Genomic DNA, 26389 nt, shown 5'->3' with positions numbered 1-26389 from the left:
AGGTTAGCCCAGAATTGGGGCGGTCACACTGATGTTGACCTGTCAGTCCGAAGGTCAGAACTGAAACGAGTCTAGGAAGTAAAGTTTTTGTAGCCTTTTAATCTAAATCTAGCTGAAATGCATTTCTGACATTACAGCTACAGGTGGCTTTTATTTTAACATTCTACATCCGATTGTCCTGCCATTGACTGCTCTTTAGTTTTCTGTTAAGTCAGTTCCACATTTATTTTGAATTCAGTGGTTTCACGCTCCTACCGTATTGTCTTTTGCACACAATATCAAATATCGTAGGGGCTGGCTTAACTGTCGTTTTAGAAGTGGAGGCTGGCTTGAGCGCAGTTGCAACTACAGCATGCAGGAAGGGGGTGGAGAGTCTGCCTCAGTGATTACCTGTTGGTTGTGATATACAACCTCATTACGTCATATATTGTGTGTAATATAGTAATGCAGCAGTACTTCAGTTTCAGTCATTCGTAGAAAGCTTCGGAGGTGGGGATCTCCTCGGCTTTGAAGAACTCGACTGTGTTGCTATCTTCATAGAGACGACCACCATGAAGTCTCACGTGAAGCGGACTTTCTTCCTCCTGACTTCTGTTCTGTTGCTCTCCGTTTCTGCAAACTTGTTGGGTAAGTAGGAGTACAACCCTGTGCAATGAATTATTAAGCGTTGCTTTTAAGCACATAAAATGTTCTGACTTACTATTATCTTTATTAACTTTCCATGGCTGTAGTGTATAGTTATTCTGCATGTGTGTTTTGGAAGACTGAATCTCTCATGTCATTCGTGGGCTCGGCCTGCCTGGTGATCATTTCATGCGCTCCTGTTAACCTTTTGCCTACCATGGATTGATACGGCCGAACCCAATAGTGTCCAAAGGTGAAAATACAATGACAGTCAAGCAGGGTGCAAGACTTATTTATGCTTGTTTGAGATCTTCAAACTCAAAGTGAAAAAAGTGAGAATCTGGAGTGTTTAAACCCTAGACTAGTCATTTTTCTAAATCTTCATCCATGTATTCTGACATGACAATAGTTAGTGCAATTTGCAGAGGCGCTGGTTAAGGCTGATCAATTTATTTTAAAAAGTTTTAACTAAGAAAACTTCATTGAGATTAAGAATCTCTTTTACAAGAGTGTCCTTGCCAAGATCAGCAGCACGTTCCAACCAAGTTACAGATAAACAACCCAAAATTCTAAAACATGAGAACATATCATGGATATCATAACAAAAAAGTCATCAGTCAAAGCATCTACGATCAGATGCATATTTCTCCTCTGCCTTCAATCTGCTTTTAAAAACATTAAAATTGACAAGCTCCCTCAAACTCAAATTCTCCTGCGGCAGGTTCCGGGCTGCAGGAGCTGAGTATCTAAAACTCTGTTTTCCCATTTCAAGACTCACTCTGGGACTGAAAGCAAAAGCAAGTTTTGTGACTGTGTCCCAGAGCGTAGACTGTAGCTTCCAGTATTTTTTGAATTAATAAAATCACATACATATTAGGGAAGAAAGTCAAGAATTACCTTATAAACAAGGACATGCCAGTTATTTAATCTACGGGTAGACAATACAGATCAGCCAAGCCAGTGTTGAGTCAGAGACCTTAAACTTCTTTACCAGTTGTTGAATGTGAAGCTTAAAAAATAGTGAACATAAATTAAGCCATAGATATAGTGTTCCTTACTTGCTGAATCTGTTGCACCAGCCTACCAAATTAACAGGGACAGATCCAAAGTCAAATGTTTGCAGTGGGCAAAAGTTGAACCAGGATGTGCCTGCCAACTTGACTATCCCAGATGCATAGGCTTGTTTTCTATAGCTTCATTACTTGCTTCTGCAAACAGTTTGTATCAATACATCATTAGGTTCAATTAATGTTTAATCTGTCAGTAACCTTGTTTAATCATTAATGCGATTTACAATAGTGATAGCTTTAATACTGAATGAAATAGGCAATAAAGTAATACTTAAATTCCCTGTTATTCCAACTTACCATTCAAAACATTAAAGTGATATTTCCAAAGGAAAGTGGAGAAAAAAATATTTTACTGTAATACATTTTTAAAATTTTATTTTGTAAATTACTCAACACAAAGAGGTAAGTGTAAAATTAGATTAGAATAGAATAGATGAACAACAAAAAGGTAAGTACTTTTCGTTGAAGAACTAACTACCGAAAAAACTCGTTTTTGTGCACTTGTATTGAGTTATCTCAATAAACAGAAATTCAAACAATGGGACTTGAAAGTCTTTCACATGGCTCTACGTGGCTGATATCAACTGGAGAGATCTTGTGCTAACAGTTGTCTACTTGTCAAATGAAAAATCAGCATCTTCAGAGGACTGTTATGTGTTATTAGGCTATGATTCACTCAAAATGAACAAGTGTTACATTTTTAGCCATGACTCTGACTCAGTCTAAACATCCAAACAGTGCCCGAGGTCCACACAGCCCTTGGAGGTCTAAGAGGTGAGTATGTGAGTGTAAAGGGAAAGGAGACTGGGGTCCATGCCTACCTGGGTGTCCCTTTTGCCAAGCCACCTGTAGGCCCTGCTCTGAGACTCTCTGCACCTCAGCCTGTGGAAGGATGGAATGGAGTAAGAGATGCCACCCAGCAGCCACCCATGTAAGGCATTCATGTGTTTTCAATTGATGAACACAACAGTTGGATAATTCCTGTTCAATAACTATCAATATATTTTTTTAGGTGTATTCAACATAAAACAATCATTCTTGAACTCTTTGAAAAAGTTGGCGATATAGCTGCAGATATCCCCGACATTTCCGAGGACTGTCTGTACCTCAACATTTACACACCTGCAAATAGAGCTGATGATGCCAAGCTCCCAGTAAGAGCCTTTCAATGTATTCATGTTTTTCTCTCGGAAGTTTGCTTGATGGCTTTTGTAGAATCCACAAGTGTAATGTCAATCTGAATTATGCTACCCATATGTAGAATCAGTTCTTTATGCTGTTTGGAAAAGATCAAGAGCTTCTATTATCTTACCAGGTTATGGTCTGGATCCATGGAGGAGGGTTTGCTATAGGATCAGCGTCAATTTCTGATGGCTCTGCCTTGGCTGCTTACCAGGATGTAGTGGTGGTTCTGATCCAGTACCGCCTTGGGCTCCTGGGACAACTAAGGTAAAAAGACTCAAAGCTAGACTCAAGCAGTCAAAAGTAACATAATGTGGAGACGGTTTGAATTGATATGCCTGTCCCAGTCTAATTGATCCATAAAGATATATTATTATTTCATATTTTTGTCATAGATATTATAATACAATTTACATTTGCATACCAACAATATGTATACTAAGTAATAGAAGAAAAAGCTCAGTTATTGGCTGCATTTTATTATCTGTGTTAGTAAAATTGTTTAAAAAACAGATTTTCAAATTGTTGTATCATTTTACTTCATGTGTCCTTTTCAAACTGATGTTACTGACAGAGGCAACAGTATGGATTTCATATCCATATAGCCAGTATTCATATGCTCATGGTTGGAGAAGAAGCCCACAACCTCTACCCTGAGGGTCTATGTCGCTGCAATTCCAGTTGACCCAACAGAGACTGTCATGAATGTGAAAACACAGTCTGATAGAAAATACATGTTTGCTTTATCCAGCACTGGAGATGAACACATGTCTGGGAACTTTGGCCTTCTGGACCAGGTACAGGCTCTGAGGTGGATCAAGCAGCACATTCACAGCTTTGGAGGTGACCCAGATCTAGTTACCATATTTGGGGAGTCTGCTGGTGGAGTAAGTGTGGCCCTTCTGGTAAGTCTAAATCTCTGTGTGTGGATGAATCTCACACATGGAGCTCACTTTTTTAATGTTTTACAATTACATTCACAGCTCTGACAACATGACTCAAACACCTTTCCTTTTATTTGGCTCAAATTACCAGCTTCTTTCTCCATTGAGTGATGGACTGTTCCACCATGCCATTGCTGAGAGTGGCACTGCTGCAATAGATTTACTTCTTGAGAATGACCCTCTACCAACGACAAAGGTACATTATCAGGGATTGTTTATAAACTTTCTCCTTTACTCTGCATTCAGAAAAGTATACTTGTGTTTCTGAACATTTTGGAATACATTTTTTTTCCTCAGATGGTAGCAAATATCACCGGCTGTACCTTCGACAGTAAAGAGAAGTTTGCTGCTTGCATGAGAAACCTTGATCTTGAGACTATTTTAACGATGGCGCAGGTGAGTTATTACATTGATGCTGATACAAACTGGCTTGATAGAGTTATTATTATGCAGCTTTCTATGTTGTCCTTTTCTTACATTTTTTGGACATACGGTTTTCATTCTCTCAAGGACCTAACATTGAGATTTCCTATAAATGTTGATGGACACTTCCTTACAAAACCTGTGGATGAGCTGTTCTCTAAACATGAACTTCTTACTATACCATTCATGACTGGTGCTACCAATCACGAAGGAGGCTTTTTACTTCCTGATGTGAGTATGAACACTAAATTGTTGCTGAATCATGAATAACCTAAATGCTTGGGGTTTTCCAAATGAGCCTGTGAAGGTTCAAATGAGTATTGATTTTGTGAAAGTCGGAAATGTTAATCCTAACTATTGTTTTTTTTTTTTTAGTTCCTTGCACCCAAAAACTGGACAGAGGGAATGGATCTGGAGCCTATCAAGAACATTCTCTTAATATTTTACCCCGATCCAGTCATCGTAGATATGATGATGGATGAATACATGGGAAGTGGTGAAGATCCCGTGAAAAATAGGAATGGATTCACCGAGCTGCTTGGGGATATGCTCTTCACAATTCCAGCCATCAAGACTGTTAATGTTCACAGAGGTATTTCTTACACAGGATCCAAAACTATTGATAAAAATGTTTAATATTTACTTTCACACGCTTGGAAATTAAGAAATTAGATTTATAACAACCATTTGTTTACTACTAGATGCCGGTGCACCTGTATACCTCTATGAGTACCAGCATCCTCCACAATTCCTGCAGGCCAAAAGACCTAGCTTTGTGAAGGCTGACCATGGAGATGAAGTCTTTACAGTATTCGGCCTCTGCTTCACAACTAAACACATCACACTGACAGAAAGTAAGAATAGTCTGAGCATAACATTTTTTGAAATGACCACCAGACATCTGGGTTGTATAGAATACAAAATATTTAACCATATAACGGATGTTTTAGATGCATGTACTGAAGAGGAGGAGCAGTTATGCAAAACCATGATGAGCTACTGGGCCAACTTTGCTCGTTCAGGGTAAGAATCAACCCTTATCATTAAAGTCTGAAGGAGAAGTTATTCCCCAAGGTTTGGAAATCTGGCAAGGTTTTACCTCTTCAGAAAAACAAAAGGGAGAGTTTTTCAACTTACCTATCGGTATTCTCCATAGACTGTATAAAATATGGATGTAGTATCCGTGACGTCACCCATCTGTTTCAGAAGCGCTGTTAAGAGATCAATCGGCGGCGGCAGCCATATTGCTGCTGTTGATCGTGTGTGACGTAAAGAGGCGGGCTTCGAGCCTCCTAGCCAACAGCGACAGTGTTCCTGCAGGCAGCTGTGCCTCTCATTGGAAGTCTCGTAATCTCAATATCTTCTACTATATGACCGCGTTATGAAAAAATCCCCCCCCCCCTACAGTGTGTTATTGGTTTGTTCCGACAGCAATCAACTGGATGAATAATTATTTATCCAGTAGGACACAGTATGTGTTCTTTAATGGTAGTTTGTCTTTCCTCACATAATTACAGTGTGGAGTGCACCAGGGGAGTTGCCTAGGACCATTACAATTTTCAATATAGCAAAAACCAAACGTATTGTGTTCAGGGACAGACATGCCACTGAGAGTGATCATCAGCTCTGCCTATCAATCCAAGGCTCAGATACTGAACAGGTTCAGGAGGCAAATTTGCTTGGTCCGACACTCAATGAGTAGCTAACATGGGAGAAACATATTGTTAACATTGTCAAGAAAATGGGTTATGGGATATCATGTATGATGCATGATGTACCTCTTTTCCTATCCCTACCACTAGACTGCTGGTGACACAGCTTTATCTCACCTTAATAACTGCCCACCAGTCTGGTCAGGTGCAGCCAAAAAAGATCTGTCCAAGCTCCAAATAGCTCCAGATAGAGCTGCAAGACTCGCTCTGGCCTGTCCATGAGGTTTGAGGCTCAGTACAGACAGTATGCATGCCAGTCTTTCATGGCTCAGAGTGGACATGAGGTTAGCATTAAACCTTGCAAATTTCATTAGTAATATCTGTTATAGTAACCAAACACATTTTCTGTACTCACAAACAAAGTATGTGGGAGACCAACAGAGTTACTGCACCCAGCAGGCTGTTCAGGGTTATTTAGTCAAGCATATACCCAGATCTGATGTGGTGTGCAGATCTGTGATGGATGGAATAATTCACCAGTTATCATAGTTGAAGCACCCAGTGAGGCAAGTTTTAAAAGACTTCTAAAGGAACATTTTAACAATAACTCTAACATTAATGAACTTCAGTGAGCGCTTATGATTGATTGTAATTTGATGCAATGTTATATAATATATTTCTTGATAACAATGAATGGCAACATGTACATTACATCCATTATGTTTCTTCTTTGACATTTTTATTGTGTGTTATGTTTGTTTTATGTGGAAGAATAGATGCTTAGTTAGTGGCAGCTAATGGGGATCTGAATAAAGGGAAGACAAGCTTGTTTTTAATCTGTTTATGGGTATTTTTAGGTCTCCAAATGGGGAAGGCCTTGCTCACTGGCCAGAGTATGGAACCGAAGAACACTACATGAAAATTGATTTGAAGGAGCAAGTCATTTATGAACACCTGAAGAAGGAGCGGTTTGTCTTCCTGACCCAGACCCTGGCAGAGAAAATCAAGGAGAGGATGGCATGGATGAGTAGGTGTATTTTCTATAACTTAGTTGTGTCATTAAGCATTCTATATCAATAAATCATTAGTTTTCATTAATAAATAAGCTGTAAATAATGTTTTATTTTTATTATAATTATCTGATAGTGAAAGAAATCATCCCAGGACATTAAGTAATGCTTGATTCTTTTTTAATTCAAACTAAATATCCAAAACTTTAAAGTTACTACATTTCCAAAGTTGAGTTGAGCGACAATATTTGACTTTTCTAGATAATTTGTGGTTTTCTTTATTAAAATAAAAACACTATACTACTGTTCAAATGGATGTAGAATAGAAAAGATTAATGACATGGTTAACTCAAAATGAACAAGTGTTGAATTTTTAGCCATGACTCTGACTCAGTCTAAACATCCAAACAGTGCCTGAGGTCCACACAGACCTTGGAGGTCTAAGAGGTGAGTATGTGAGTGTAAAGGGAAAGGAGACTGGGGTCCATGCCTACCTGGGTGTCCCTTTTGCCAAGCCACCTGTAGGCCCTGCTCTGAGACTCTCTGCACCTCAGCCTGTGGAAGGATGGAATGGAGTAAGAGATGCCAACAAGCAGCCACCCATGTGAGGCATTCATGTGTTTTCAATTGATGAACACAACAGTTGGATAATTCCTGTTCAATAACTATCAATATATATTTTTTAGGTGTATTCAACATAAACCAATCATTCTTGAACTCCTTGAAAAAGTTGGTGATTTAACTGCAGATATCCCTGACGTTTCCGAAGACTGTCTGTACCTCAACATTTACACACCTGCAAATAGAGCTGATGATGCCAAGCTCCCAGTAAGAGCCTTTCAATGTATTCATGTTTTTCTTTGAGAAGTTTGCTTGATGGCTTTTGTAGAATCCACAAGTGTAATGTCAATCTGAATTATGCTACCCATATGTAGAATCAGTTCTTTATGCTGTTTGGAAAAGATCAAGAGCTTCTATTATCTTACCAGGTTATGGTCTGGATCCATGGAGGAGGGTTTACTGTAGGATCAGCATCAATTTATGATGGCTCTGCCTTGGCTGCTTACCAGGATGTAGTGGTGGTTCTAATCCAGTACCGCCTTGGGCTCCTGGGACATCTAAGGTAAAAAGACTCAAAGCTAGACTCAAGCAGTCAAAAGTAACATAATGTGGAGACGGTTTGAATTGATAGTGCCTGTCCCAGTCTAATTGATCCATAAAGATATATTATTATTTCATATTTTTGTCATAGATATTATAATACAATTTACATTTGCATACCAACAATATGTATACTAAGTAATAGAAGAAAAAGCTCAGTTATTGGCTGCATTTTATTATCTGTGTTAGTAAAATTGTTTAAAAAACAGATTTTCAAATTGTTGTATCATTTTACTTCATGTGTCCTTTTCAAACTGATGTTACTGACAGAGGCAACAGTATGGATTTCATATCCATATAGCCAGTATTCATATGCTCACACAGACAGCCTTACATCATTTCTGGTGCTTATGATGGTACATAAACAGTAAACATGTCTTAAACAGAAACATGTATTAAGCTGTTATTTGTTTGTGAGCTAGGTATACAACCATGCACATACTGAGTTTAGTCTCACACAATGATAAAACAACAGACATCTAGTTTTACCTTGTTTTTGTTTTTTTCAAAAATCCTAGAGGAGCTAATTTACACAAGAATATTAACACATTTACTAGATAAAAACATCTTATATGAACATCAGTGTGGTTTTAGAAAGGACAGTTCTACTTATATGGCACTCTTACAGCTTGTGGACTAAAGTTAAGCAGCTACAAATAATAATTATTATGTACTTGGTATTTTTAGACCTGTCTAAAGCATTTGATACTGTTTATCATGAAATTCTGTTGGCTAAATTACACTTTTATGGTTTTCAAGGTGACACGCTGAAATGGTTAACCAGTTCAATGAGTGAAAAAGAACATTATGAAGTAATCAACGGTTAAGCTTCCAGCATAGGTTATGTAACATGTGGTGTACCACAAGGATCTTTCTTAGAACCTTCACTATTTCTTAGATATATAAATGACTTTGCATCACTATGTACATTTTTTTTCCTATTTTGTTTGCTGATGACACCAACATAATGTTATCACACAGTGACTTACACACTCATGAATAATACAAATAAAAAATGGTCCTAGTTACAAGATGGTTGAAACTTAATAAGCTCTCATTAAATATTCAAAAGTCAAATTACATAGTATTTGTTTATTAACTTTATATTACTCTATGATTTATCCCGATTTGATCAATGGTAATGTTGTTTGGGCAAATACTTGCCCCTCCAACCTCAAAGCTTCTGCCCCCCTCTTAAAAAATTTTAACATTCTTTCAGTATTCACCTTATTTTCGGCGGTTGAACGCACACAGGCAGTTAACTGTTATTGTGTGAAGCACATCCAGTTCCTTGCTTCCAGTCAATGGTAAATGATAGAGCAACAAATCTCTCGAAAGTGATGTCTTCGAGGAAAACGGGAATATGTGTGCCTATGTTTTCATAATTCCAATATATCATTGGTTATTTGATTGATTAGCTTAGATGCTTTGTTTTTATTGTTGCTGTTATGTGTTTTGTTTGTAGTTGTGTTTCTTAAGAAAGGTGAGGACCTTCTGTATAAGTCTGGTGGCTTCTTGACCTCTCCTGACTCACCCTTCTTATTTATTTTATATAATTAGATCTAATGCAATCTTATATGTGTGCAAATGAATAAATACAAGTAATTAAGGAACCAATCAGTTAACTAAACTAGAAACATTCCTTAAAGACATAAAGACCCTGATAACTAGAATTTTTTTGTTGTTCAACTTAGACCAAACTGAGATTTTTGTACTTGGCACCGAACACCTCAGAGAGATTCTTTCTATTGATATAACTGCCCTACATGGCATCAGTCTGGAATCCAGAACCACTGTAAGGACAGGATTTATCCTTTTACTCCCACATTAAACACATTTTAAGGACAGCCTTTTTCACCTACGCAATATTGTAAAAAACAGACACATCCTGTGTCAGAGTGATGCAGAAAAACTAGTCCAGGCATTCATTACCTCTTGGTTGGATTATTGTAATTCCCTTTTAACAGGCTGCCCTAATAAGTCTTTAAAGATTCTTCACTTGGTCCATAACCCTGTAGCTAAAGTACTGACTGGAACTAGGAAGAGAGAGCACGTCTCTCCTGTTCTAGCTTCTCTACACTGGCTCCTCATAAAAACTACAATATAATTTAAAACGATTGTTCAGGCCTACAAAGCTCTTAATGGTAATGCTCTATCATATCTTAAAGAACCAATAGTGCCCTTTCACCCCTCCTAAAGCATTACAGTCAATGCATGCAGGCTTTCTCGCCATATCTCTAAAAGCAGTATGGGTGGAAAACACCCTCCAAGACCCGGGTGTCTAACCAGACTCCTTTTAGCAGTCATGGTTGGAGAAGAAGCCCACAACCTCTACCCTGAGGGTCTATGTGGCTGCAATTCCAGTTGACACAACAGAGACCATTATAAAGGTGAAAATACAGTCTGATAGAAAATACATGTTTGCTTTATCCAGCACTGGAGATGAACACATGTCTGGGAACTTTGGCCTTCTGGACCAGGTACAGGCTCTGAGGTGGATCAAGCAGCACATTCACAGCTTTGGAGGTGACCCAGATCTAGTTACCATATTTGGGGAGTCTGCTGGTGGAGTAAGTGTGGCCCTTCTGGTAAGTCTAAATCTCTGTGTGTGGATGAATCTCACACATGGAGCTCACTTTTTTAATGTTTTACAATTACATTCACAGCTCTGACAACATGACTCAAACACCTTTCCTTTTATTTGGCTCAAATTACCAGCTTCTTTCTCCATTGAGTGATGGACTGTTCCACCATGCCATTGCTGAGAGTGGCACTGCTGCAATGGATTTGATTGTTGAGGATGACCCTCTACCAACGACAAAGGTACATTATCAGGGATTGTTTATAAACTTTCTCCTTTACTCTGCATTCAGAAAAGTATACTTGTGTTTCTGAACATTTTGGAATACATTTTTTTTCCTCAGATGGTAGCAAATATCACCGGCTGTACCTTCGACAGTAAAGAGAAGTTTGCTGCTTGCATGAGAAACCTTGATCTTGAGACTATTTTAACGATGGCGCAGGTGAGTTATTACATTGATGCTGATACAAACTGGCTTGATAGAGTTATTATTATGTAGCTTTCTATGTTGTCCTTTTCTTACATTTTTTGGACATACGGTTTTCATTCTCTCAAGGACCAAACATTGAGATTTCCTATAAATGTTGATGGACACTTCCTTACAAAACCTGTGGATGAGCTGTTCTCTAAACATGAACTTCTTACTATACCATTCATGACTGGTGCTACCAATCACGAAGGAGGCTTTTTACTTCCTGATGTGAGTATGAACACTAAATTGTTGCTGAATCATGAATAACCTAAATGCTTGGGGTTTTCCAAATGAGCCTGTGAAGGTTCAAATGAGTATTGATTTTGTGAAAGTCGGAAATGTTAATCCTAACTATTGTTTTTTTTTTTTAGTTCCTTGCACCCAAAAACTGGACAGAGGGAATGGATCTGGAGCCTATCAAGAACATTCTCTTAATATTTTACCCCGATCCAGTCATCGTAGATATGATGATGGATGAATACATGGGAAGTGGTGAAGATCCCGTGAAAAATAGGAATGGATTCACCGAGCTGCTTGGGGATATGCTCTTCACAATTCCAGCCATCAAGACTGTTAATGTTCACAGAGGTATTTCTTACACAGGATCCAAAACTATTGATAAAAATGTTTAATATTTACTGTCACACGCTTGGAAATTAAGAAATTAGATTTATAACAACCATTTGTTTACTACTAGATGCCGGTGCACCTGTATACCTCTATGAGTACCAGCATCCTCCACAATTCCTGCAGGCCAAAAGACCTAGCTTTGTGAAGGCTGACCATGGAGATGAAGTCTTTACAGTATTCGGCCTCTGCTTCACAACTAAACACATCACACTGACAGAAAGTAAGAATAGTCTGAGCATAACATTTTTTGAAATGACCACCAGACATCTGGGTTGTATAGAATACAAAATATTTAACCATATAACGGATGTTTTAGATGCATGTACTGAAGAGGAGGAGCAGTTATGCAAAACCATGATGAGCTACTGGGCCAACTTTGCTCGTTCAGGGTAAGAATCAACCCTTATCATTAAAGTCTGAAGGAGAAGTTATTCCCCAAGGTTTGGAAATCTGGCAAGGTTTTACCTCTTCAGAAAAACAAAAGGGAGAGTTTTTCAACTTACCTATCGGTATTCTCCATAGACTGTATAAAATATGGATGTAGTATCCGTGACGTCACCCATCTGTTTCAGAAGCGCTGTTAAGAGATCAATCGGCGGCGGCAGCCATATTGCTGCTGTTGATCGTGTGTGACGTAAAGAGGCGGGCTTCGAGCCTCCTAGCCAACAGCGACAGTGTTCCTGCAGGCAGCTGTGCCTCTCATTGGAAGTCTCGTAATCTCAATATCTTCTACTATATGACCGCGTTATGAAAAAATCCCCCCCCCCCTACAGTGTGTTATTGGTTTGTTCCGACAGCAATCAACTGGATGAATAATTATTTATCCAGTAGTACACAGTATGTGTTCTTTAATGGTAGTTTGTCTTTCCTCACATAATTACAGTGTGGAGTGCACCAGGGGAGTTGCCTAGGACCATTACAATTTTCAATATAGCAAAAACCAAACGTATTGTGTTCAGGGACAGACATGCCACTGAGAGTGATCATCAGCTCTGCCTATCAATCCAAGGCTCAGATACTGAACAGGTTCAGGAGGCAAATTTGCTTGGTCCGACACTCAATGAGTAGCTAACATGGGAGAAACATATTGTTAACATTGTCAAGAAAATGGGTTATGGGATATCATGTATGATGCATGATGTACCTCTTTTCCTATCCCTACCACTAGACTGCTGGTGACACAGCTTTATCTCACCTTAATAACTGCCCACCAGTCTGGTCAGGTGCAGCCAAAAAAGATCTGTCCAAGCTCCAAATAGCTCCAGATAGAGCTGCAAGACTCGCTCTGGCCTGTCCATGAGGTTTGAGGCTCAGTACAGACAGTATGCATGCCAGTCTTTCATGGCTCAGAGTGGACATGAGGTTAGCATTAAACCTTGCAAATTTCATTAGTAATATCTGTTATAGTAACCAAACACATTTTCTGTACTCACAAACAAAGTATGTGGGAGACCAACAGAGTTACTGCACCCAGCAGGCTGTTCAGGGTTATTTAGTCAAGCATATACCCAGATCTGATGTGGTGTGCAGATCTGTGATGGATGGAATAATTCACCAGTTATCATAGTTGAAGCACCCAGTGAGGCAAGTTTTAAAAGACTTCTAAAGGAACATTTTAACAATAACTCTAACATTAATGAACTTCAGTGAACGCTTATGATTGATTGTAATTTGATGCAATGTTATATAATATATTTCTTGATAACAATGAATGGCAACATGTACATTACATCCATTATGTTTCTTCTTTGACATTTTTATTGTGTGTTATGTTTGTTTTATGTGGAAGAATAGATGCTTAGTTAGTGGCAGCTAATGGGGATCTGAATAAAGGGAAGACACGCTTGTTTTTAATCTGTTTATGGGTATTTTTAGGTCTCCAAATGGGGAAGGCCTTGCTCACTGGCCAGAGTATGGAACCGAAGAACACTACATGAAAATTGATTTGAAGGAGCAAGTCATTTATGAAAACCTGAAGAAGGAGCGGTTTGTCTTCCTGACCCAGACCCTGGCAGAGAAAATCAAGGAGAGGATGGCATGGATGAGTAGGTGTATTTTCTATAACTTAGTTGTGTCATTAAGCATTCTATATCAATAAATCATTAGTTTTCATTAATAAATAAGCTGTCAATAATGTTTTATTTTTATTATAATTATCTGATAGTGAAAGAAATCATCCCAGGACATTAAGTAATGCTTGATTCTTTTTTAATTCAAACTAAATATCCAAAACTTTAAAGTTACTACATTTCCAAAGTTGAGTTGAGCGACAATATTTGACTTTTCTAGATAATTTGTGGTTTTCTTTATTAAAATAAAAACACTATACTACTGTTCAAATGGATGTAGAATAGAAAAGATTAATGACATGGTTAACTCAAAATGAACAAGTGTTGAATTTTTAGCCATGACTCTGACTCAGTCTAAACATCCAAACAGTGCCTGAGGTCCACACAGACCTTGGAGGTCTAAGAGGTGAGTATGTGAGTGTAAAGGGGAAGGAGACTGGGGTCCATGCCTACCTGGGTGTCCCTTTTGCCAAGCCACCTGTAGGCCCTGCTCTGAGACTCTCTGCACCTCAGCCTGTGGAAGGATGGAATGGAGTAAGAGATGCCACCAAGCAGCCACCCATGTAAGGCATTCATTTGTTTTCAATTGATGAACACAGCAGTTGGATAATTCCTGTTCAATAACTATCAATATAACTTTTTGTAGATGTATTCAACATAAACCGTTTGTTGTTGAGCTCATGGAACAACTTGATGGTATGAAGGCAGATATCCCCGACGCTTCAGAAGACTGTCTGTACCTCAACATTTACACACCTGCAAATAGAGCTGATGATGCCAAGCTTCCAGTAAGAGCCTTTCAATGTATTCATGTTTTTCTCTGGGAAGTTTGCTTGATGGCTTTTGTAGAATCCACAGGTCCAATGTCAATCTGAATAATTCTACCATATCTAGAACAAGGCTGAAAAGAGACCACTTTTATATAAAAGTCTAATTTAAGTTTTTCTTTTGTGGAGTGTATTTATGAATGTTCTCATAAGCTCAGATTTAATAACAAGTTCTATAAGCTGTGTTGAAAATATCAAGTGCTTCTATTACGTTACCAGGTTATGGTCTGGATCCATGGAGGAGGGTTTTCTATAGGATCAGCATCAATTTATGATGGCTCTGCCTTGGCTGCTTACCAGGATGTAGTGGTGGTTCTAATCCAGTACCGCCTTGGGCTCCTGGGACATCTAAGGTAAAAAGACTGAAAGCTAGACTCAAGCAGTCAAAAGTAACATAATGTGGAGATGGTTTGAATTGATATGCCTGTCCCAGTCTAATTGATCCATAGAGGTGAATAGTCATTTCATTTTTTGTCATGGATATTCTAAGTCCATTTACATTTGCATACCAACAATATGCATACTAAGTAATAGAACAAAAAGCTCAGTTATTGGCTGCATTTTATTATCAGTGTTTGTAAAATTGTGTCAAAAACAGCTTTTCAAATTGTATCACTTTACTTTATGTGTCCTTTTGCAAACCAACTGATGTCACTGACAGAGGCAAACAATAAGTTTGGACTTCATATCCATTCAGCCTGATTGGCTGCTGCAAGTGTAAACGTCATATCTGCAACAACATTGCGGTCTACTAGTTAAGATGAACCTTACGTCTCTGTGGGGAAACCAAACAGTGGCACAACTTAAGTTACAAACTACCTTGTTTCAACGTTTGGTTTAGGGTGCACTTTACATCCTAACTTAGGACACAACTTATGCAGAGCTGGTGCAACAGGCTGTGTAATGTTTATGCAGCCTAGAGAAAAAAAGTAGCATTTAGATACTAGATATTTTTTGTTGTTCAACTTAGACAAAACTGAGTTTTTTGCACTTGGAACGAAACGCCTCAGAGAGATTCTTTCTATTGATATAACTGCCCTACATGGCATCAGTCTGGCATCCAGCACCACTGTAAGGACAGGATTTATCCTTTTACTCCCACATTAAACACATTTCAATGACAGCCTTTTTTTCACCTACACAATATTGTAAAAATCAGACACATCCTGTGTTGGAGCAATGCAGAAAAACTAGTCCAGGCATTCATTACCTCTTAGTCTTTAAAGACTCTTCACCTGGTCCATAACCCTGTAGCTTAAGTACTGACTGGAACTAGGAAGAGAGAGCCCATCATAAAAGAAGCCCACAACCTCTACCCTGAGGGTCTATGTGGCTGCAATTCCAGTTGACCCAACAGAGACTGTCATAAATGTGAAAACACAGTCTGATAGAAAATACGTGTTTGCTTTATCCAGCACTGGAGATGAACACATGTCTGGGAACTTTGGCCTTCTGGACCAGGTACAGGCTCTGAGGTGGATCAAGCAGCACATTCACAGCTTTGGAGGTGACCCAGATCTAGTTACCATATTTGGGGAGTCTGCTGGTGGAATTAGTGTGTCCCTTCTGGTAAGTCTAAATCTCTGTGTGTGGATGAATCTCACACATGGAGCTCACTTTTTTAATGTTTTAAAGTTAAATTCACTGCTGTGACAACATGACTCAAACACCTTTCCTTTTATTTGGCTCAAATTACCAGCTTCTTTCTCCATTGAGTGATGGACTGTTCCACCATGCCATTGCTGAGAGTGGCACTGCTGCAATGGATTTGATTGTTGGAAATGACCCTCTACCAACAACACAGGTACATTATCAGGGATTGTTCATAAACTTTCTCCTTTACTCTGCATTCAGAAAAGTATACTTGTGTCCCTGAACATTTGGAATACATTTTTTTTCCTCAGATGGTAGCAAATATCACCGGCTGTACCTTGGACAGTAAAGAGAAGTTTGCTGCTTGCATGAGAAACCTTGATCCTGAGACTTTTTTAACGATGGCGCAGGTGATTCAAACTGATTCAAACTGGCTTGATAGAGTTATTATTATGTAGCTTTCTATGTTGCCTTCATCTTCATTTTTTTTACATACGATTTTTATTCTCTCAAGGACCAAAGTTTGAGAATTGTTGTGAATGTTGATGGACACTTCCTTACAAAACCTGTGGATGAGCTGTTCTCTAAACATGAACTTCTTAATATACCCTTCATGACTGGTGTTAACAATGATGAAGGAGGCTTTTTACTTACTGGCGTGAGTATAAACACTAAATTGTTACTGAATGAATATCCTAAATGCTTGGGGTTTTCCAAATGAGCCTGTGAAGTTCAAATGAGTATTGATTTTGTGAAAGTCTGAAATGTTAATCCTAGCTATTGTCTTTCTTTTAGTTCTTTGCACCCCAAAACTGGACAGAGGGGATTGATCAGGAGCATATCAAGAACATTCTCTTAATGTTTTACCCCGATCCAGTCTTAGAAGATATGCTGATAGATGAATACATGGGAGGTGGGGAAGATCCCGTGAAAAATAGGAATGGATACACTGAGCTGCTTGGGGATATGCTCTTCACCATTCCAGCCATCAAGACTGTTAATGCCCACAGAGGTATTTTTTTTAACACAGGATGCAAATTTGTGGATAAAAATGTTTAATATATACCGTTATACATTTTGAAATATAAGAAATGAGACTTATCACAACCATTTGTTTACTACTAGATGCCGGTGCACCTGTATACCTCTATGAGTACCAGCATCCTCCCAATTTCCTGCAGGCCAAAAGACCTAGCTTTGTGAAGGCTGACCATGGAGATGAAATCTTTTCAGTATTCGGCTTCTGCTTCACAACTAAACACACCACACTGACAGAAAGTAAGAATAGTCTGAGCATAACATTTTTTGAAATGAGCACCAGACATCTGGGTTGTATAGAATACAAAATATTTAACCATATAACGGATGTTTTAGATACATGTACTGAAGAGGAGGAGCAGTTGAGCAAAACCATGATGAGCTACTGGGCCAACTTTGCTCGTTCAGGGTAAAAATCAACCCTTATCATTAAAGTTTATAATACACATTTGAAAAGGAAAAACACGCTTTTGATTTGTTTGTGTGTGATTGTAGGTCTCCTAATGGGAAAGGCCTTGTTCAGTGGCCAGAGTATGGAACCGAAGAAAACTACATGAAAATTGATTTGAAGGAGCAAGTATGTGATCAACACATGAAGAGGAACCGGTTCGTCTTCATGACCCAGACCTTGGCAGAGAAAATCAAAGAACAAAAAGAGAAGATGGAACACAGCGAGCTGTAGAACAGTTTGCTTTATAAATCATTTGTTTTCATTAACCATCAAGTCAGCCAAAAACTGAACATACTGTGAGACATTTGGAAAATTAAGTGGTGATTAAATTCAATTCAAAATCAAACAGCTTTTTTAGCCTATACAATTCATTATACAATGTGTGGTATTTTTATTCTTCAATTGATCTTCAAAAGACTTGCATTGAAAGATTGAACTTCATTAAGTGTTTAAGTAATGGTGGGTCAAATTATTCAGTAATACTTTGTTTGTATCCCTCACTCAAATTTTCCAACAGTTGTATTCTCTATTCACATAAACAAACAATAGGAACATACAAAACCAACATTTCACATAGTGGTGTTAAGCTGAGTTGTAATCAGGGTCTTTTGAAGGTCCAGCACCAGTATCAAAGGTGAATAATACAATCTACTGATAACCCGAGTTTGTCTGCAATCTATGGTTTTATGTGTCTCCGGCCTCTCACAGCCGTCAAGGGAGATAAATGTTCTAGGCGATGGTTGAAAAAACAGTATACTTGCATCAAAGCAATGTGCTATACATGCAAACAATGGAAAAGAATAAATAGATTTGACAAAACCTTGTATCCAGTTTTGTATTTTTTTATTACTGAGAAGAGCATTTAAGCTGAAAAGCTCCCTGAAGTCTCTAGTGAGCAGTTCAATAGGTCAAAATTAGATCGTTTTCCATAAAATCAGGCATTGAAAATAACACAAAGCAACACTTTTCAAAAGCAAATCATTCAAATAGCTGGGTACAGAAGGCTTACAGATACAAGAATGTATGAAATAAACGTACCAAATTTGAGAGGAAATTAAGATAATCTGATCCAAGTAAATTGAAGATGCTTGAGCAGACATTTATATTGTTTTTTGCGAATGTAAAGCTGCAGTCTGATATAAAAGTGCTGGCCAGTGGTTCTAACTGATTCACTATACTGCCCAGAAAAGTGCACTTGGAGTAGGAAAGCTACTGGGCACCACCATCAGGCCGTAATGACACATACAGACACTTACTTGGTACTTTGAGATGCACTTTTAGCTGTTAAGTTGTGTAAAATTCAGCCTGACGGGTCTCAGGTTCAAAATAAATTAGGAAACTGGAGGGGGAGTAGCTTTGCAGGTGTAAAGCCAGGCAAACGTTAAGTCAGCCTTTTGATCAACAACAAATGCAATACATTTTTAAGGTAAGAGAAGCTTTTGGTTCAGACCATAATTATAGAAGCACATAAACTGTATAGTTTTGATTAAATCCAGTTTACCAGTGTGTTTAGGTTATGTTCATCTATTGCAATACAATACATTTTTTTCAGCTTATATAACATTATGAAAAGTATGTTTGATGCAAAAGCATATACTTGTAAAGGTTATCACCTAAGTTTAAAGGGCAAAAACATATCAGTCCGACCAAAACTGGCTGATGTAGCTACACTGTTTGATAAGACAGCAAATCCTCTCTTGTCAATGGTTAAAAAAAAAGCCCATAACAAATCTCCCTCAGCATTCCTATTGGACAAATTAATAAAATGGATGCAACATCCTACATTTTTGTTGGACACATAAATACTTGTGTCCTGTTTTTCACTTAAATGTGGAAAAAAGTGAAACACCTGAGATGCTGTCCATTTTTTTTAAACTTCCAATGTCAAAAGCAAAAAAAACCCATCATGTTAGGATACTTGTTATGGTTGTTATGTGATTTGATCTCAATAAAATACTGCATGCAGTTTAATATGTTGGGCACTAAAATTGGTATAATACTTTATAGTAGAATACATTGGACACTATTATCTTCTTCAAGCACAACCAAGTACAGACATGGTTTTAGAATCAGAGGCACGTACAGTTTGCTCCATAATAAGTGGCATGAAATATCATTCCTCTTCTCCAGTAGGGAATAAATAAATAAATAACAAAATTGAATGTGACCTGTTATCATGCTGAACTGGAGGAGTAAGGTCATACTGAAGTGAGGTGATAAACGGTGACTGAGGACGTCTTTCAAAGTGCTCGTACAGGAACAGGAGCGTGAGTGTGTGGGGGTGACATAACTAGCATAATTAGACAGTAAGACACAATGTTTGTGAAACAGATATGGACAGAACAGGGATAGTTAAGGTCATGGGCTATCATAATAGCAATGCTGTCAGTGGAGGGCAGAGGTGAGTTGTGTGTAATGGTGTTTCTATGCATTGTATTGTGGGAGGAATTTTAGAGCCTGCTGCATCAGGATGTCCAGGACTGCATGTTGCGCAGCATGGCCTCAAATCGCTCCATGTTTGGAGCTTGAGCATGAGCTAGGTGGTCCGTCAGGCGACTGTACAGACTAAAAGACTTCAACTCCAACCAGATGAAACCGAAACGGTCCTTATCAAACAGCACAAAGAGCCCTGGGGTGCGCTCTGGACTTGTGAAGCCGTGCCCAGCGATCAGGCCTGTCCCATAGAAGCTGAAATGGAGGGAAATAAAGATGTGAATAAATCAACACTTTGACATCTATCCAACTGAATGGCCTCTGGAGTTAGTAAGTGCAGAAAATAAGAACAAATTATAGCGATGACTTTTTTACTTTAACAACTTATTTATAACAATGGCTTAGTTGGTATTCTCTGTAAACCTCATAACAGCCTCATTATGGATTACTGTGAACACATTTAATGAAAAACTGACAAATAGGTCTTTCTGTTATCAAACCCTGTCTTCAAACTGAATCATACTTATTACATTTTCTTTTTTTTTATCTTGTCAGATGTGTTTCTTTTGGTAGACTCCGTGTTTTTTTCTCTTAAGGAGATGGTAATGTCACTTGAGCCTGCAGCACATTTTTGAAAAGATATTTGCACAGTAACATTCCTGTTGCAGGTTGCACTATAGTCAAGGAGATAGCCTTGGGATGCAGTTAGATGGCACATGACATTTCCTTATAAATATATACAACAGCATCCTCAAAGCAACTGATCAGCCAATTCAACTTACTGACATTATTTCTGTCTGTTGCCCAAGAACTCAAACCAACGTAACAGCTTGTAACAGCTCTGGTGAACTGTGTCTACCTTTCCTAAAATCAATGCTGTGTGCTTACCATTTCCTGCAAGTGCGAGGGTAAACCTCGTTGCGAGCCATAACTCCCAGGGGCAGGACAAAGGGCTGGGCTTCAACAGGACCGGCCGTACTGGGACCAGGCTCGCAGCCATCTGAACACTCGCCACAGTCTGCCTCAGCCCCTTCTGCTGTACTGGCACCACCACAGGCTCCCTCTGCTGCACCTCTGCCTGTGGCATTGGAGCTCTTCTCCTGTTGTTCTGCTTCTCTCTGTACCTGCTCATGCACCCCGAGTACCAACCGAGACAGCTCCTCTATGTTCCGCTGTTGCTCCAAGTCTGGGAGGACTACAGGCCGTCTAAGGTCAACATCCAGAGTGAGTTGTCCTGCTGGAACATTTGGGTCTCCCTGCAGGATGGAGAAAGATTATAGTCTGCACCCCCAATAAGCTTAGTGTCTGAGTATTTCGTTCACTGATGTACAAGACTTCCTGTTAGAAGCATGAGTAGTTATCACATCAGGGCTTTTGGATTAAGAGTAATTGTCAGACATTTATTATGACAAAGAGGACAATCAGGAGGGATTATATGATTTACAGTAACACAGTCTTTAAATAGTTAGTGATCAAATCAAACGTTTTTTTAACATGGTTATTAAATCTTACAGTGAGCTTTGTGGCTCTTGCAGAAGACTCGTGGAAACTTAGCATGACAATCTCCAAGCCGTGACTGCCATAGGTGCCTTTAAAGAGGCCTGGCTGCAGCAGGTCAGTGGGCATCGTGGGAGGAAGGTAGATCCTCCGGTATGTCAAGCAGTTGCTGGCAAACAAAAGGAGAACAATGTTACCTGGGAGGTGCGAAGGCCACTAGACCAACATGAAGGGGAGTTAAACAGTCATCCATGGGAGAAACAAGAACCATCTCTTAATAAAACACGATGTTCTGGTAATAACTGTTCAACTGATCAAATGTGATAAGTGAAAGAGATTCATACTCATATTGACTTGTGTAAATGAACTTCATTAGGATGAGCTCCTGCATGTGTTCATGGAAAATTTCTTCCAGTGTTCGACCCCATTCTTCCTCCAACCATGTCCTGAACTCCTGCACACACACACACACACACACACACACACACACACACACACACACACACACACACACACACACACACAAACACACAAACACACAAACACACAAACACACAAACACACACACACACACACACACACACACACACAGAGGTATAGAGACAAACCAAAATTACAGATACTGATAGCAGCCTTTGCATTTCAACATTATCACAGTATCGCGGCTATAAAACATAATCAGACAAGATAAGTAATTATGTAGAACAGGTCATGGCCTAGTTACAGTTATCTGTTTTGCCTCACCTCTTGTCTGCCCCCTGGCATGCGATGATGATCTGTCTGGTTACATTTTGTTGAAAACTCGTCCTTTTTCCCAGTCTAAAATTGAGAGCATATGACACACATTAAAGGGGTGACCTATTTGTAAAAGCATCTAACCTCAAATGAGAGTGTTATGTGCCAAGGAATATCTTCATCATGAGGGTTTCTGATTTCTTCCACATAAGTCTTCACCTGAATGTCTCCTTTGTGGGGCCCTTTGTGTCCATACATGCACTCCACCGTGGCCTTTTTGCTCTCCCACATGTGGATACGGAAGAGCGGCCGCCTTCTCATGGGATCTTCCACGCGGGGGTCATGAGGTGGCAAATACATCCAGCCAATGATGAACAGCCCATCCACCTGTATAAAAAAACCACTTTTAATAGTTTATCACCACATGAATGTAAGTTTTTCTTGTAATAGCATTAACAGCTCAATACTGCAACATCATAACTGATCAGATTTAACTTTCTTTGTTAGTTTTTCATGCTACAAACTGTGAAACATCTACATCTTTAAACACATTAAGGGGGACAACTCACCACGACGTTGAGCAGTCCACCATAAGGCCCTATGTCAGGCTGCCATAAGCCTAAGATATGTCTGTACGGGTGAAGCACTGCAACACAACAACATGACATTACATCAGTCAGTTTCTGGGATACTACACTTGTGCTTCACTAGCTACACGAGCTACATTTTGCAAGGTTAGAAACACGAGAGAAGATATTAAAATGAAGAGATTCAGTTTAGTGTCTGTCAGGATTCAATCTATGAGATGTAAACACAAGGGGAAGAAAGAGTCAACAAACCATGATCTAGTCAGTCCAAAACACACAGCACCCACATTTTCCAGTTATCAGTCAACAATTAACATAAAAGCAAACAGCCCTGAAAATAACTGTTAGTTAATGTCTTATACACACATGATGCACCACACTGCTGCTGCAAACAATAAGAGTTCCACTTCATGCTTCAGTCATGTACATACAGTGTGTGTAAATGTCTCTATAGTCCATGTGCTCGTAGTCCGGGAGGAGTTTCATAAAGCGCCCAGACTTCACTCGTGGGTTGACACCTGGACACAAAATAGGCATGTGTAGGGCAGCCACGGCATGTGTAGGGCAGCCACGGCATGTGTAGGGCAGCCACAGACGGCTGTGGGCTCAATGCAGCCATCTAGTGAAAACATAATCTAATCAAAGAGCAATGAGGTGCTGCCACTGTGTCTGGAATGTGTTGTGGAATTTCTGAATTCCAAATATGGTCTTTTTTTCCATCTTTCCAACAACAAAAGGATGCAAGAAGGAATGAATAAAATACTTTACAGGATCAATAAATAGGCAAATAAAGACAAGACACTCACGTTTTACGTAGAGGTCCCGGCTCGATACTCCTCCCACCTCCATCTTTCGCAAATCCTCCTTCATACCAAACTCTGCAGAGAGGACACGCATAACAGAAAATGGCTTAGCATGTATTTGAATACATTAAGCTGATGCATTCAAAATACATGGGTTATTTGCACTTGTTTTTCCTAATTGAAAAAGTAGTCAGTCAGTCAGATTAATAAACATTGTGATCACAAGGGTTTGCATTTACATGTTATATGAATCATGGGGTTACACACTGCAGCAGATCCAGTGGAAAACACCAGGTAACTCTGACTGCAAAGTGAGAGCAGCTGTGCAGGAAAATTTGCAAAGCAGCCTTGAGATGACCAGTCCAAACTTGTACTTGGGTCAACAACAAACACAAACCTGACCCCACTGTGACCATTTGCCATGATGATAAAACACACAGCTGGCCTTAGGCTGAAGTAAAACACAGTCACCCACATAGTTTATTTTTGTCCATTTGACAAAAATCATGTCATTGTGCAGCATTCCCATGATTCCCACAGTTCCTTAACATCCGCCCTAAACTTTGAAACACAATGCTCACACTGTAAATATTATTTATTTCTAGATGAAAACTAACTTTTACTTATATTTAATCTATATTAGACTTGATGTCAAGTGAAAAAGTCCCATTACACTTAAATAGTGTCTTCATTTAAGTTCTAAGTTAGAATTGTCATGAAAAGGCTTCATTTCATTGATTTAAAGTATGGCTGCATGGCATGACACTAAAATTTGGTTAGGTCTGCATTGATACCTTGGACTCTATCTCTAATATTTGTGGGTGTAGTTCACTAATGTGGGTAGTGTTCAATGGAAGATATCAACTAGTAATAATAATAATAATAATAATCTTTATTTCTATAGCACTTTTCTAAATAAAGTTACAAAGTGCTTAACAGAAAAACACACAGAAACAAGTAAACAATAATAATAATAATAAATAGAAAAAAGATATATATAATATATATATACACACATACATGTGTACACATACATATATATATATATATATGTACATATACATACATACACATATACATACATACACATGCACATGTATACATACATACACATGCACATGTATACATACACACACACACACACACACACACACACACACACACACACACACACACACACACACACACACACACACACTATAACTGCTTTGTGACAGTACCAGACCTTTGGTTATTATACTCTTTGCCAACTTATCATTTGATTTATTGTAGCCCAGTATATAAGAAAACTCAATGTGCCCCAATAGAGGATTTTATTCCTAATGTCATCTACTTATATTTATATTATATTGGCATTGGTGCTTGACTCAAATAAATATTTCAACAATTCACGTTGGCTTCTCTTTCAAATATATACTTCCAGTAAGCTAAGAAAATTATGTATTTTTTTTTATTTCACAAGCTTTATTGTGTACATTGAATGAGACCTTCTATCATCTCAATAACAACAGAGGCTTGTAGTGGTGTGGTTGTGGTAAAAAGAATGCTCAAGGCCTCCAAAAGGCTAGGCTAGAAGCTGCATCAAGTCTTGTCAGCTGCACAGAATCATGGCTGACATGAACCTAATAACAGAGAGAGGGTTTAAAGATCAGTTTTTCAACACAGGGTTAACCCCCCTCGATGGATCCCGCACAAATCAATAGAAATGCTTTTAAGGGTGATTCCAAGGAGTCAGAGCCGCGCACCGAGCCTGACACAACTAGTCCGCCAATAAGAAGGGATCTAGCACGGTCCAGTATTTATATATGTGATTGCTTTGTATAGCAATCGAGCGTTAGAGGTTGGGACTGTCTTTACATTCAAAAATCTCTATATTTACCCTCTGTACACCGCCGTCTCCAGATGGTTTCAGTGTTTACGATTTGCTTGAATTTTTTGCAGACGAGGGCAACATTTGGTAGCGCTGTTCCCGGTAGCAGGGACAGTATTTCCACTAAAAGCTCTGGTGGTAATTCCGCTAATGATTGCGGGTGTGCAGGTCCTGTGTGATCCAGAAGGCTTCTTCTGTTGACATGACCGCTGCCATATTCACACGCGTCACTGCTGGGCCCTGCAGTGGCGACGTCGCTCTCCAGGCCTCCTCCGCAGACGACTCCGACGTCGGCTTGCCTGTGCCCTACAATCCGCTCTTCCTCCTCTTCGTCCATGTCGGAATCGCTGCCCTGATCCTGCTGGTTTTGCCGCTGTCGCCTCCTGCACCTCCGCGACTGACCCACTCCGCACAACCTGGCACAAACAGCCATCCGTAGTCACCAAACAGGCAACATTACATCACTAAAACACATCTACCAGCTGCAGTAGTCTCATCTCCTGTCCCCGCGAGCATGAGCAGAGCGTTGGTTCTGACGTCACATGGGTTGACGTACAGAGCGTAACAACTATCCTAAAAAAAAAACTAACTCAATGTGGTACTTTATCCCAAACAATATCTTTAACAAGAGAGGAGGTCTCCCCCTTTCTTTTAACTTGCAATTTTTTGCCTGATAGGCAGTGGCGGAGCCAGGGGGTGGCCAGGGGTGGCCATGGCCACCTCTGAAAACTGATTGG

At 39.2% G+C, this 26389-nt stretch overlaps 2 protein-coding genes across 3 annotated transcripts; one reads left to right on the top strand and one right to left on the bottom strand.

The window, feature by feature from the left end:
• ces2b (carboxylesterase 2b) lies at positions 1 to 18551 on the top strand. Of its 2 annotated transcripts, none has more exons than XM_034685667.1 (35): positions 1 to 53; positions 541 to 627; positions 2433 to 2625; positions 2707 to 2848; positions 3010 to 3143; positions 3628 to 3781; positions 3912 to 4016; positions 4118 to 4216; positions 4331 to 4474; positions 4619 to 4835; positions 4945 to 5097; positions 5194 to 5266; positions 6753 to 6922; positions 7317 to 7509; positions 7592 to 7733; positions 7895 to 8028; positions 10501 to 10654; positions 10785 to 10889; positions 10991 to 11089; positions 11204 to 11347; positions 11491 to 11707; positions 11817 to 11969; positions 12066 to 12138; positions 13625 to 13794; positions 14189 to 14381; positions 14465 to 14606; positions 14865 to 14998; positions 16061 to 16214; positions 16345 to 16449; positions 16550 to 16648; positions 16753 to 16896; positions 17034 to 17250; positions 17364 to 17516; positions 17613 to 17685; positions 17772 to 18551. In XM_034685667.1, the coding sequence occupies exons 1-35, from the start codon at positions 32 to 34 to the stop codon at positions 17956 to 17958; spliced, it is 4878 nt and encodes a 1625-aa protein (XP_034541558.1). In that variant the 5' UTR covers positions 1 to 31; the 3' UTR covers positions 17959 to 18551. The 2 variants fall into 2 exon arrangements, with proteins under 2 accessions (XP_034541558.1, XP_034541559.1); XM_034685668.1 differs by lacking the exon at positions 1 to 53 and adding an exon at positions 68 to 429.
• Positions 18549 to 26305, bottom strand: fbxo31 (F-box protein 31). The gene is made up of 9 exons (XM_034685670.1): positions 25662 to 26305; positions 23786 to 23857; positions 22962 to 23038; positions 22612 to 22779; positions 22402 to 22476; positions 22002 to 22111; positions 21673 to 21826; positions 21049 to 21416; positions 18549 to 20415 (listed from the first exon to the last, which is right to left on the bottom strand). Exons 1-9 carry the CDS (start codon positions 26083 to 26085, stop codon positions 20193 to 20195), a joined length of 1671 nt encoding a protein of 556 aa, XP_034541561.1. The 5' UTR covers positions 26086 to 26305; the 3' UTR covers positions 18549 to 20192.
• Between the last annotated feature and the right edge of the window lie 84 nt (positions 26306 to 26389).

The sequence above is a fragment of the Notolabrus celidotus genome, chromosome 6 (assembly GCF_009762535.1).
Source record: "Notolabrus celidotus isolate fNotCel1 chromosome 6, fNotCel1.pri, whole genome shotgun sequence".
Classification (NCBI taxonomy): Eukaryota; Metazoa; Chordata; class Actinopteri; order Labriformes; family Labridae; genus Notolabrus; species Notolabrus celidotus.
This window is presented reverse-complemented; position numbering and strand designations above follow the sequence as displayed.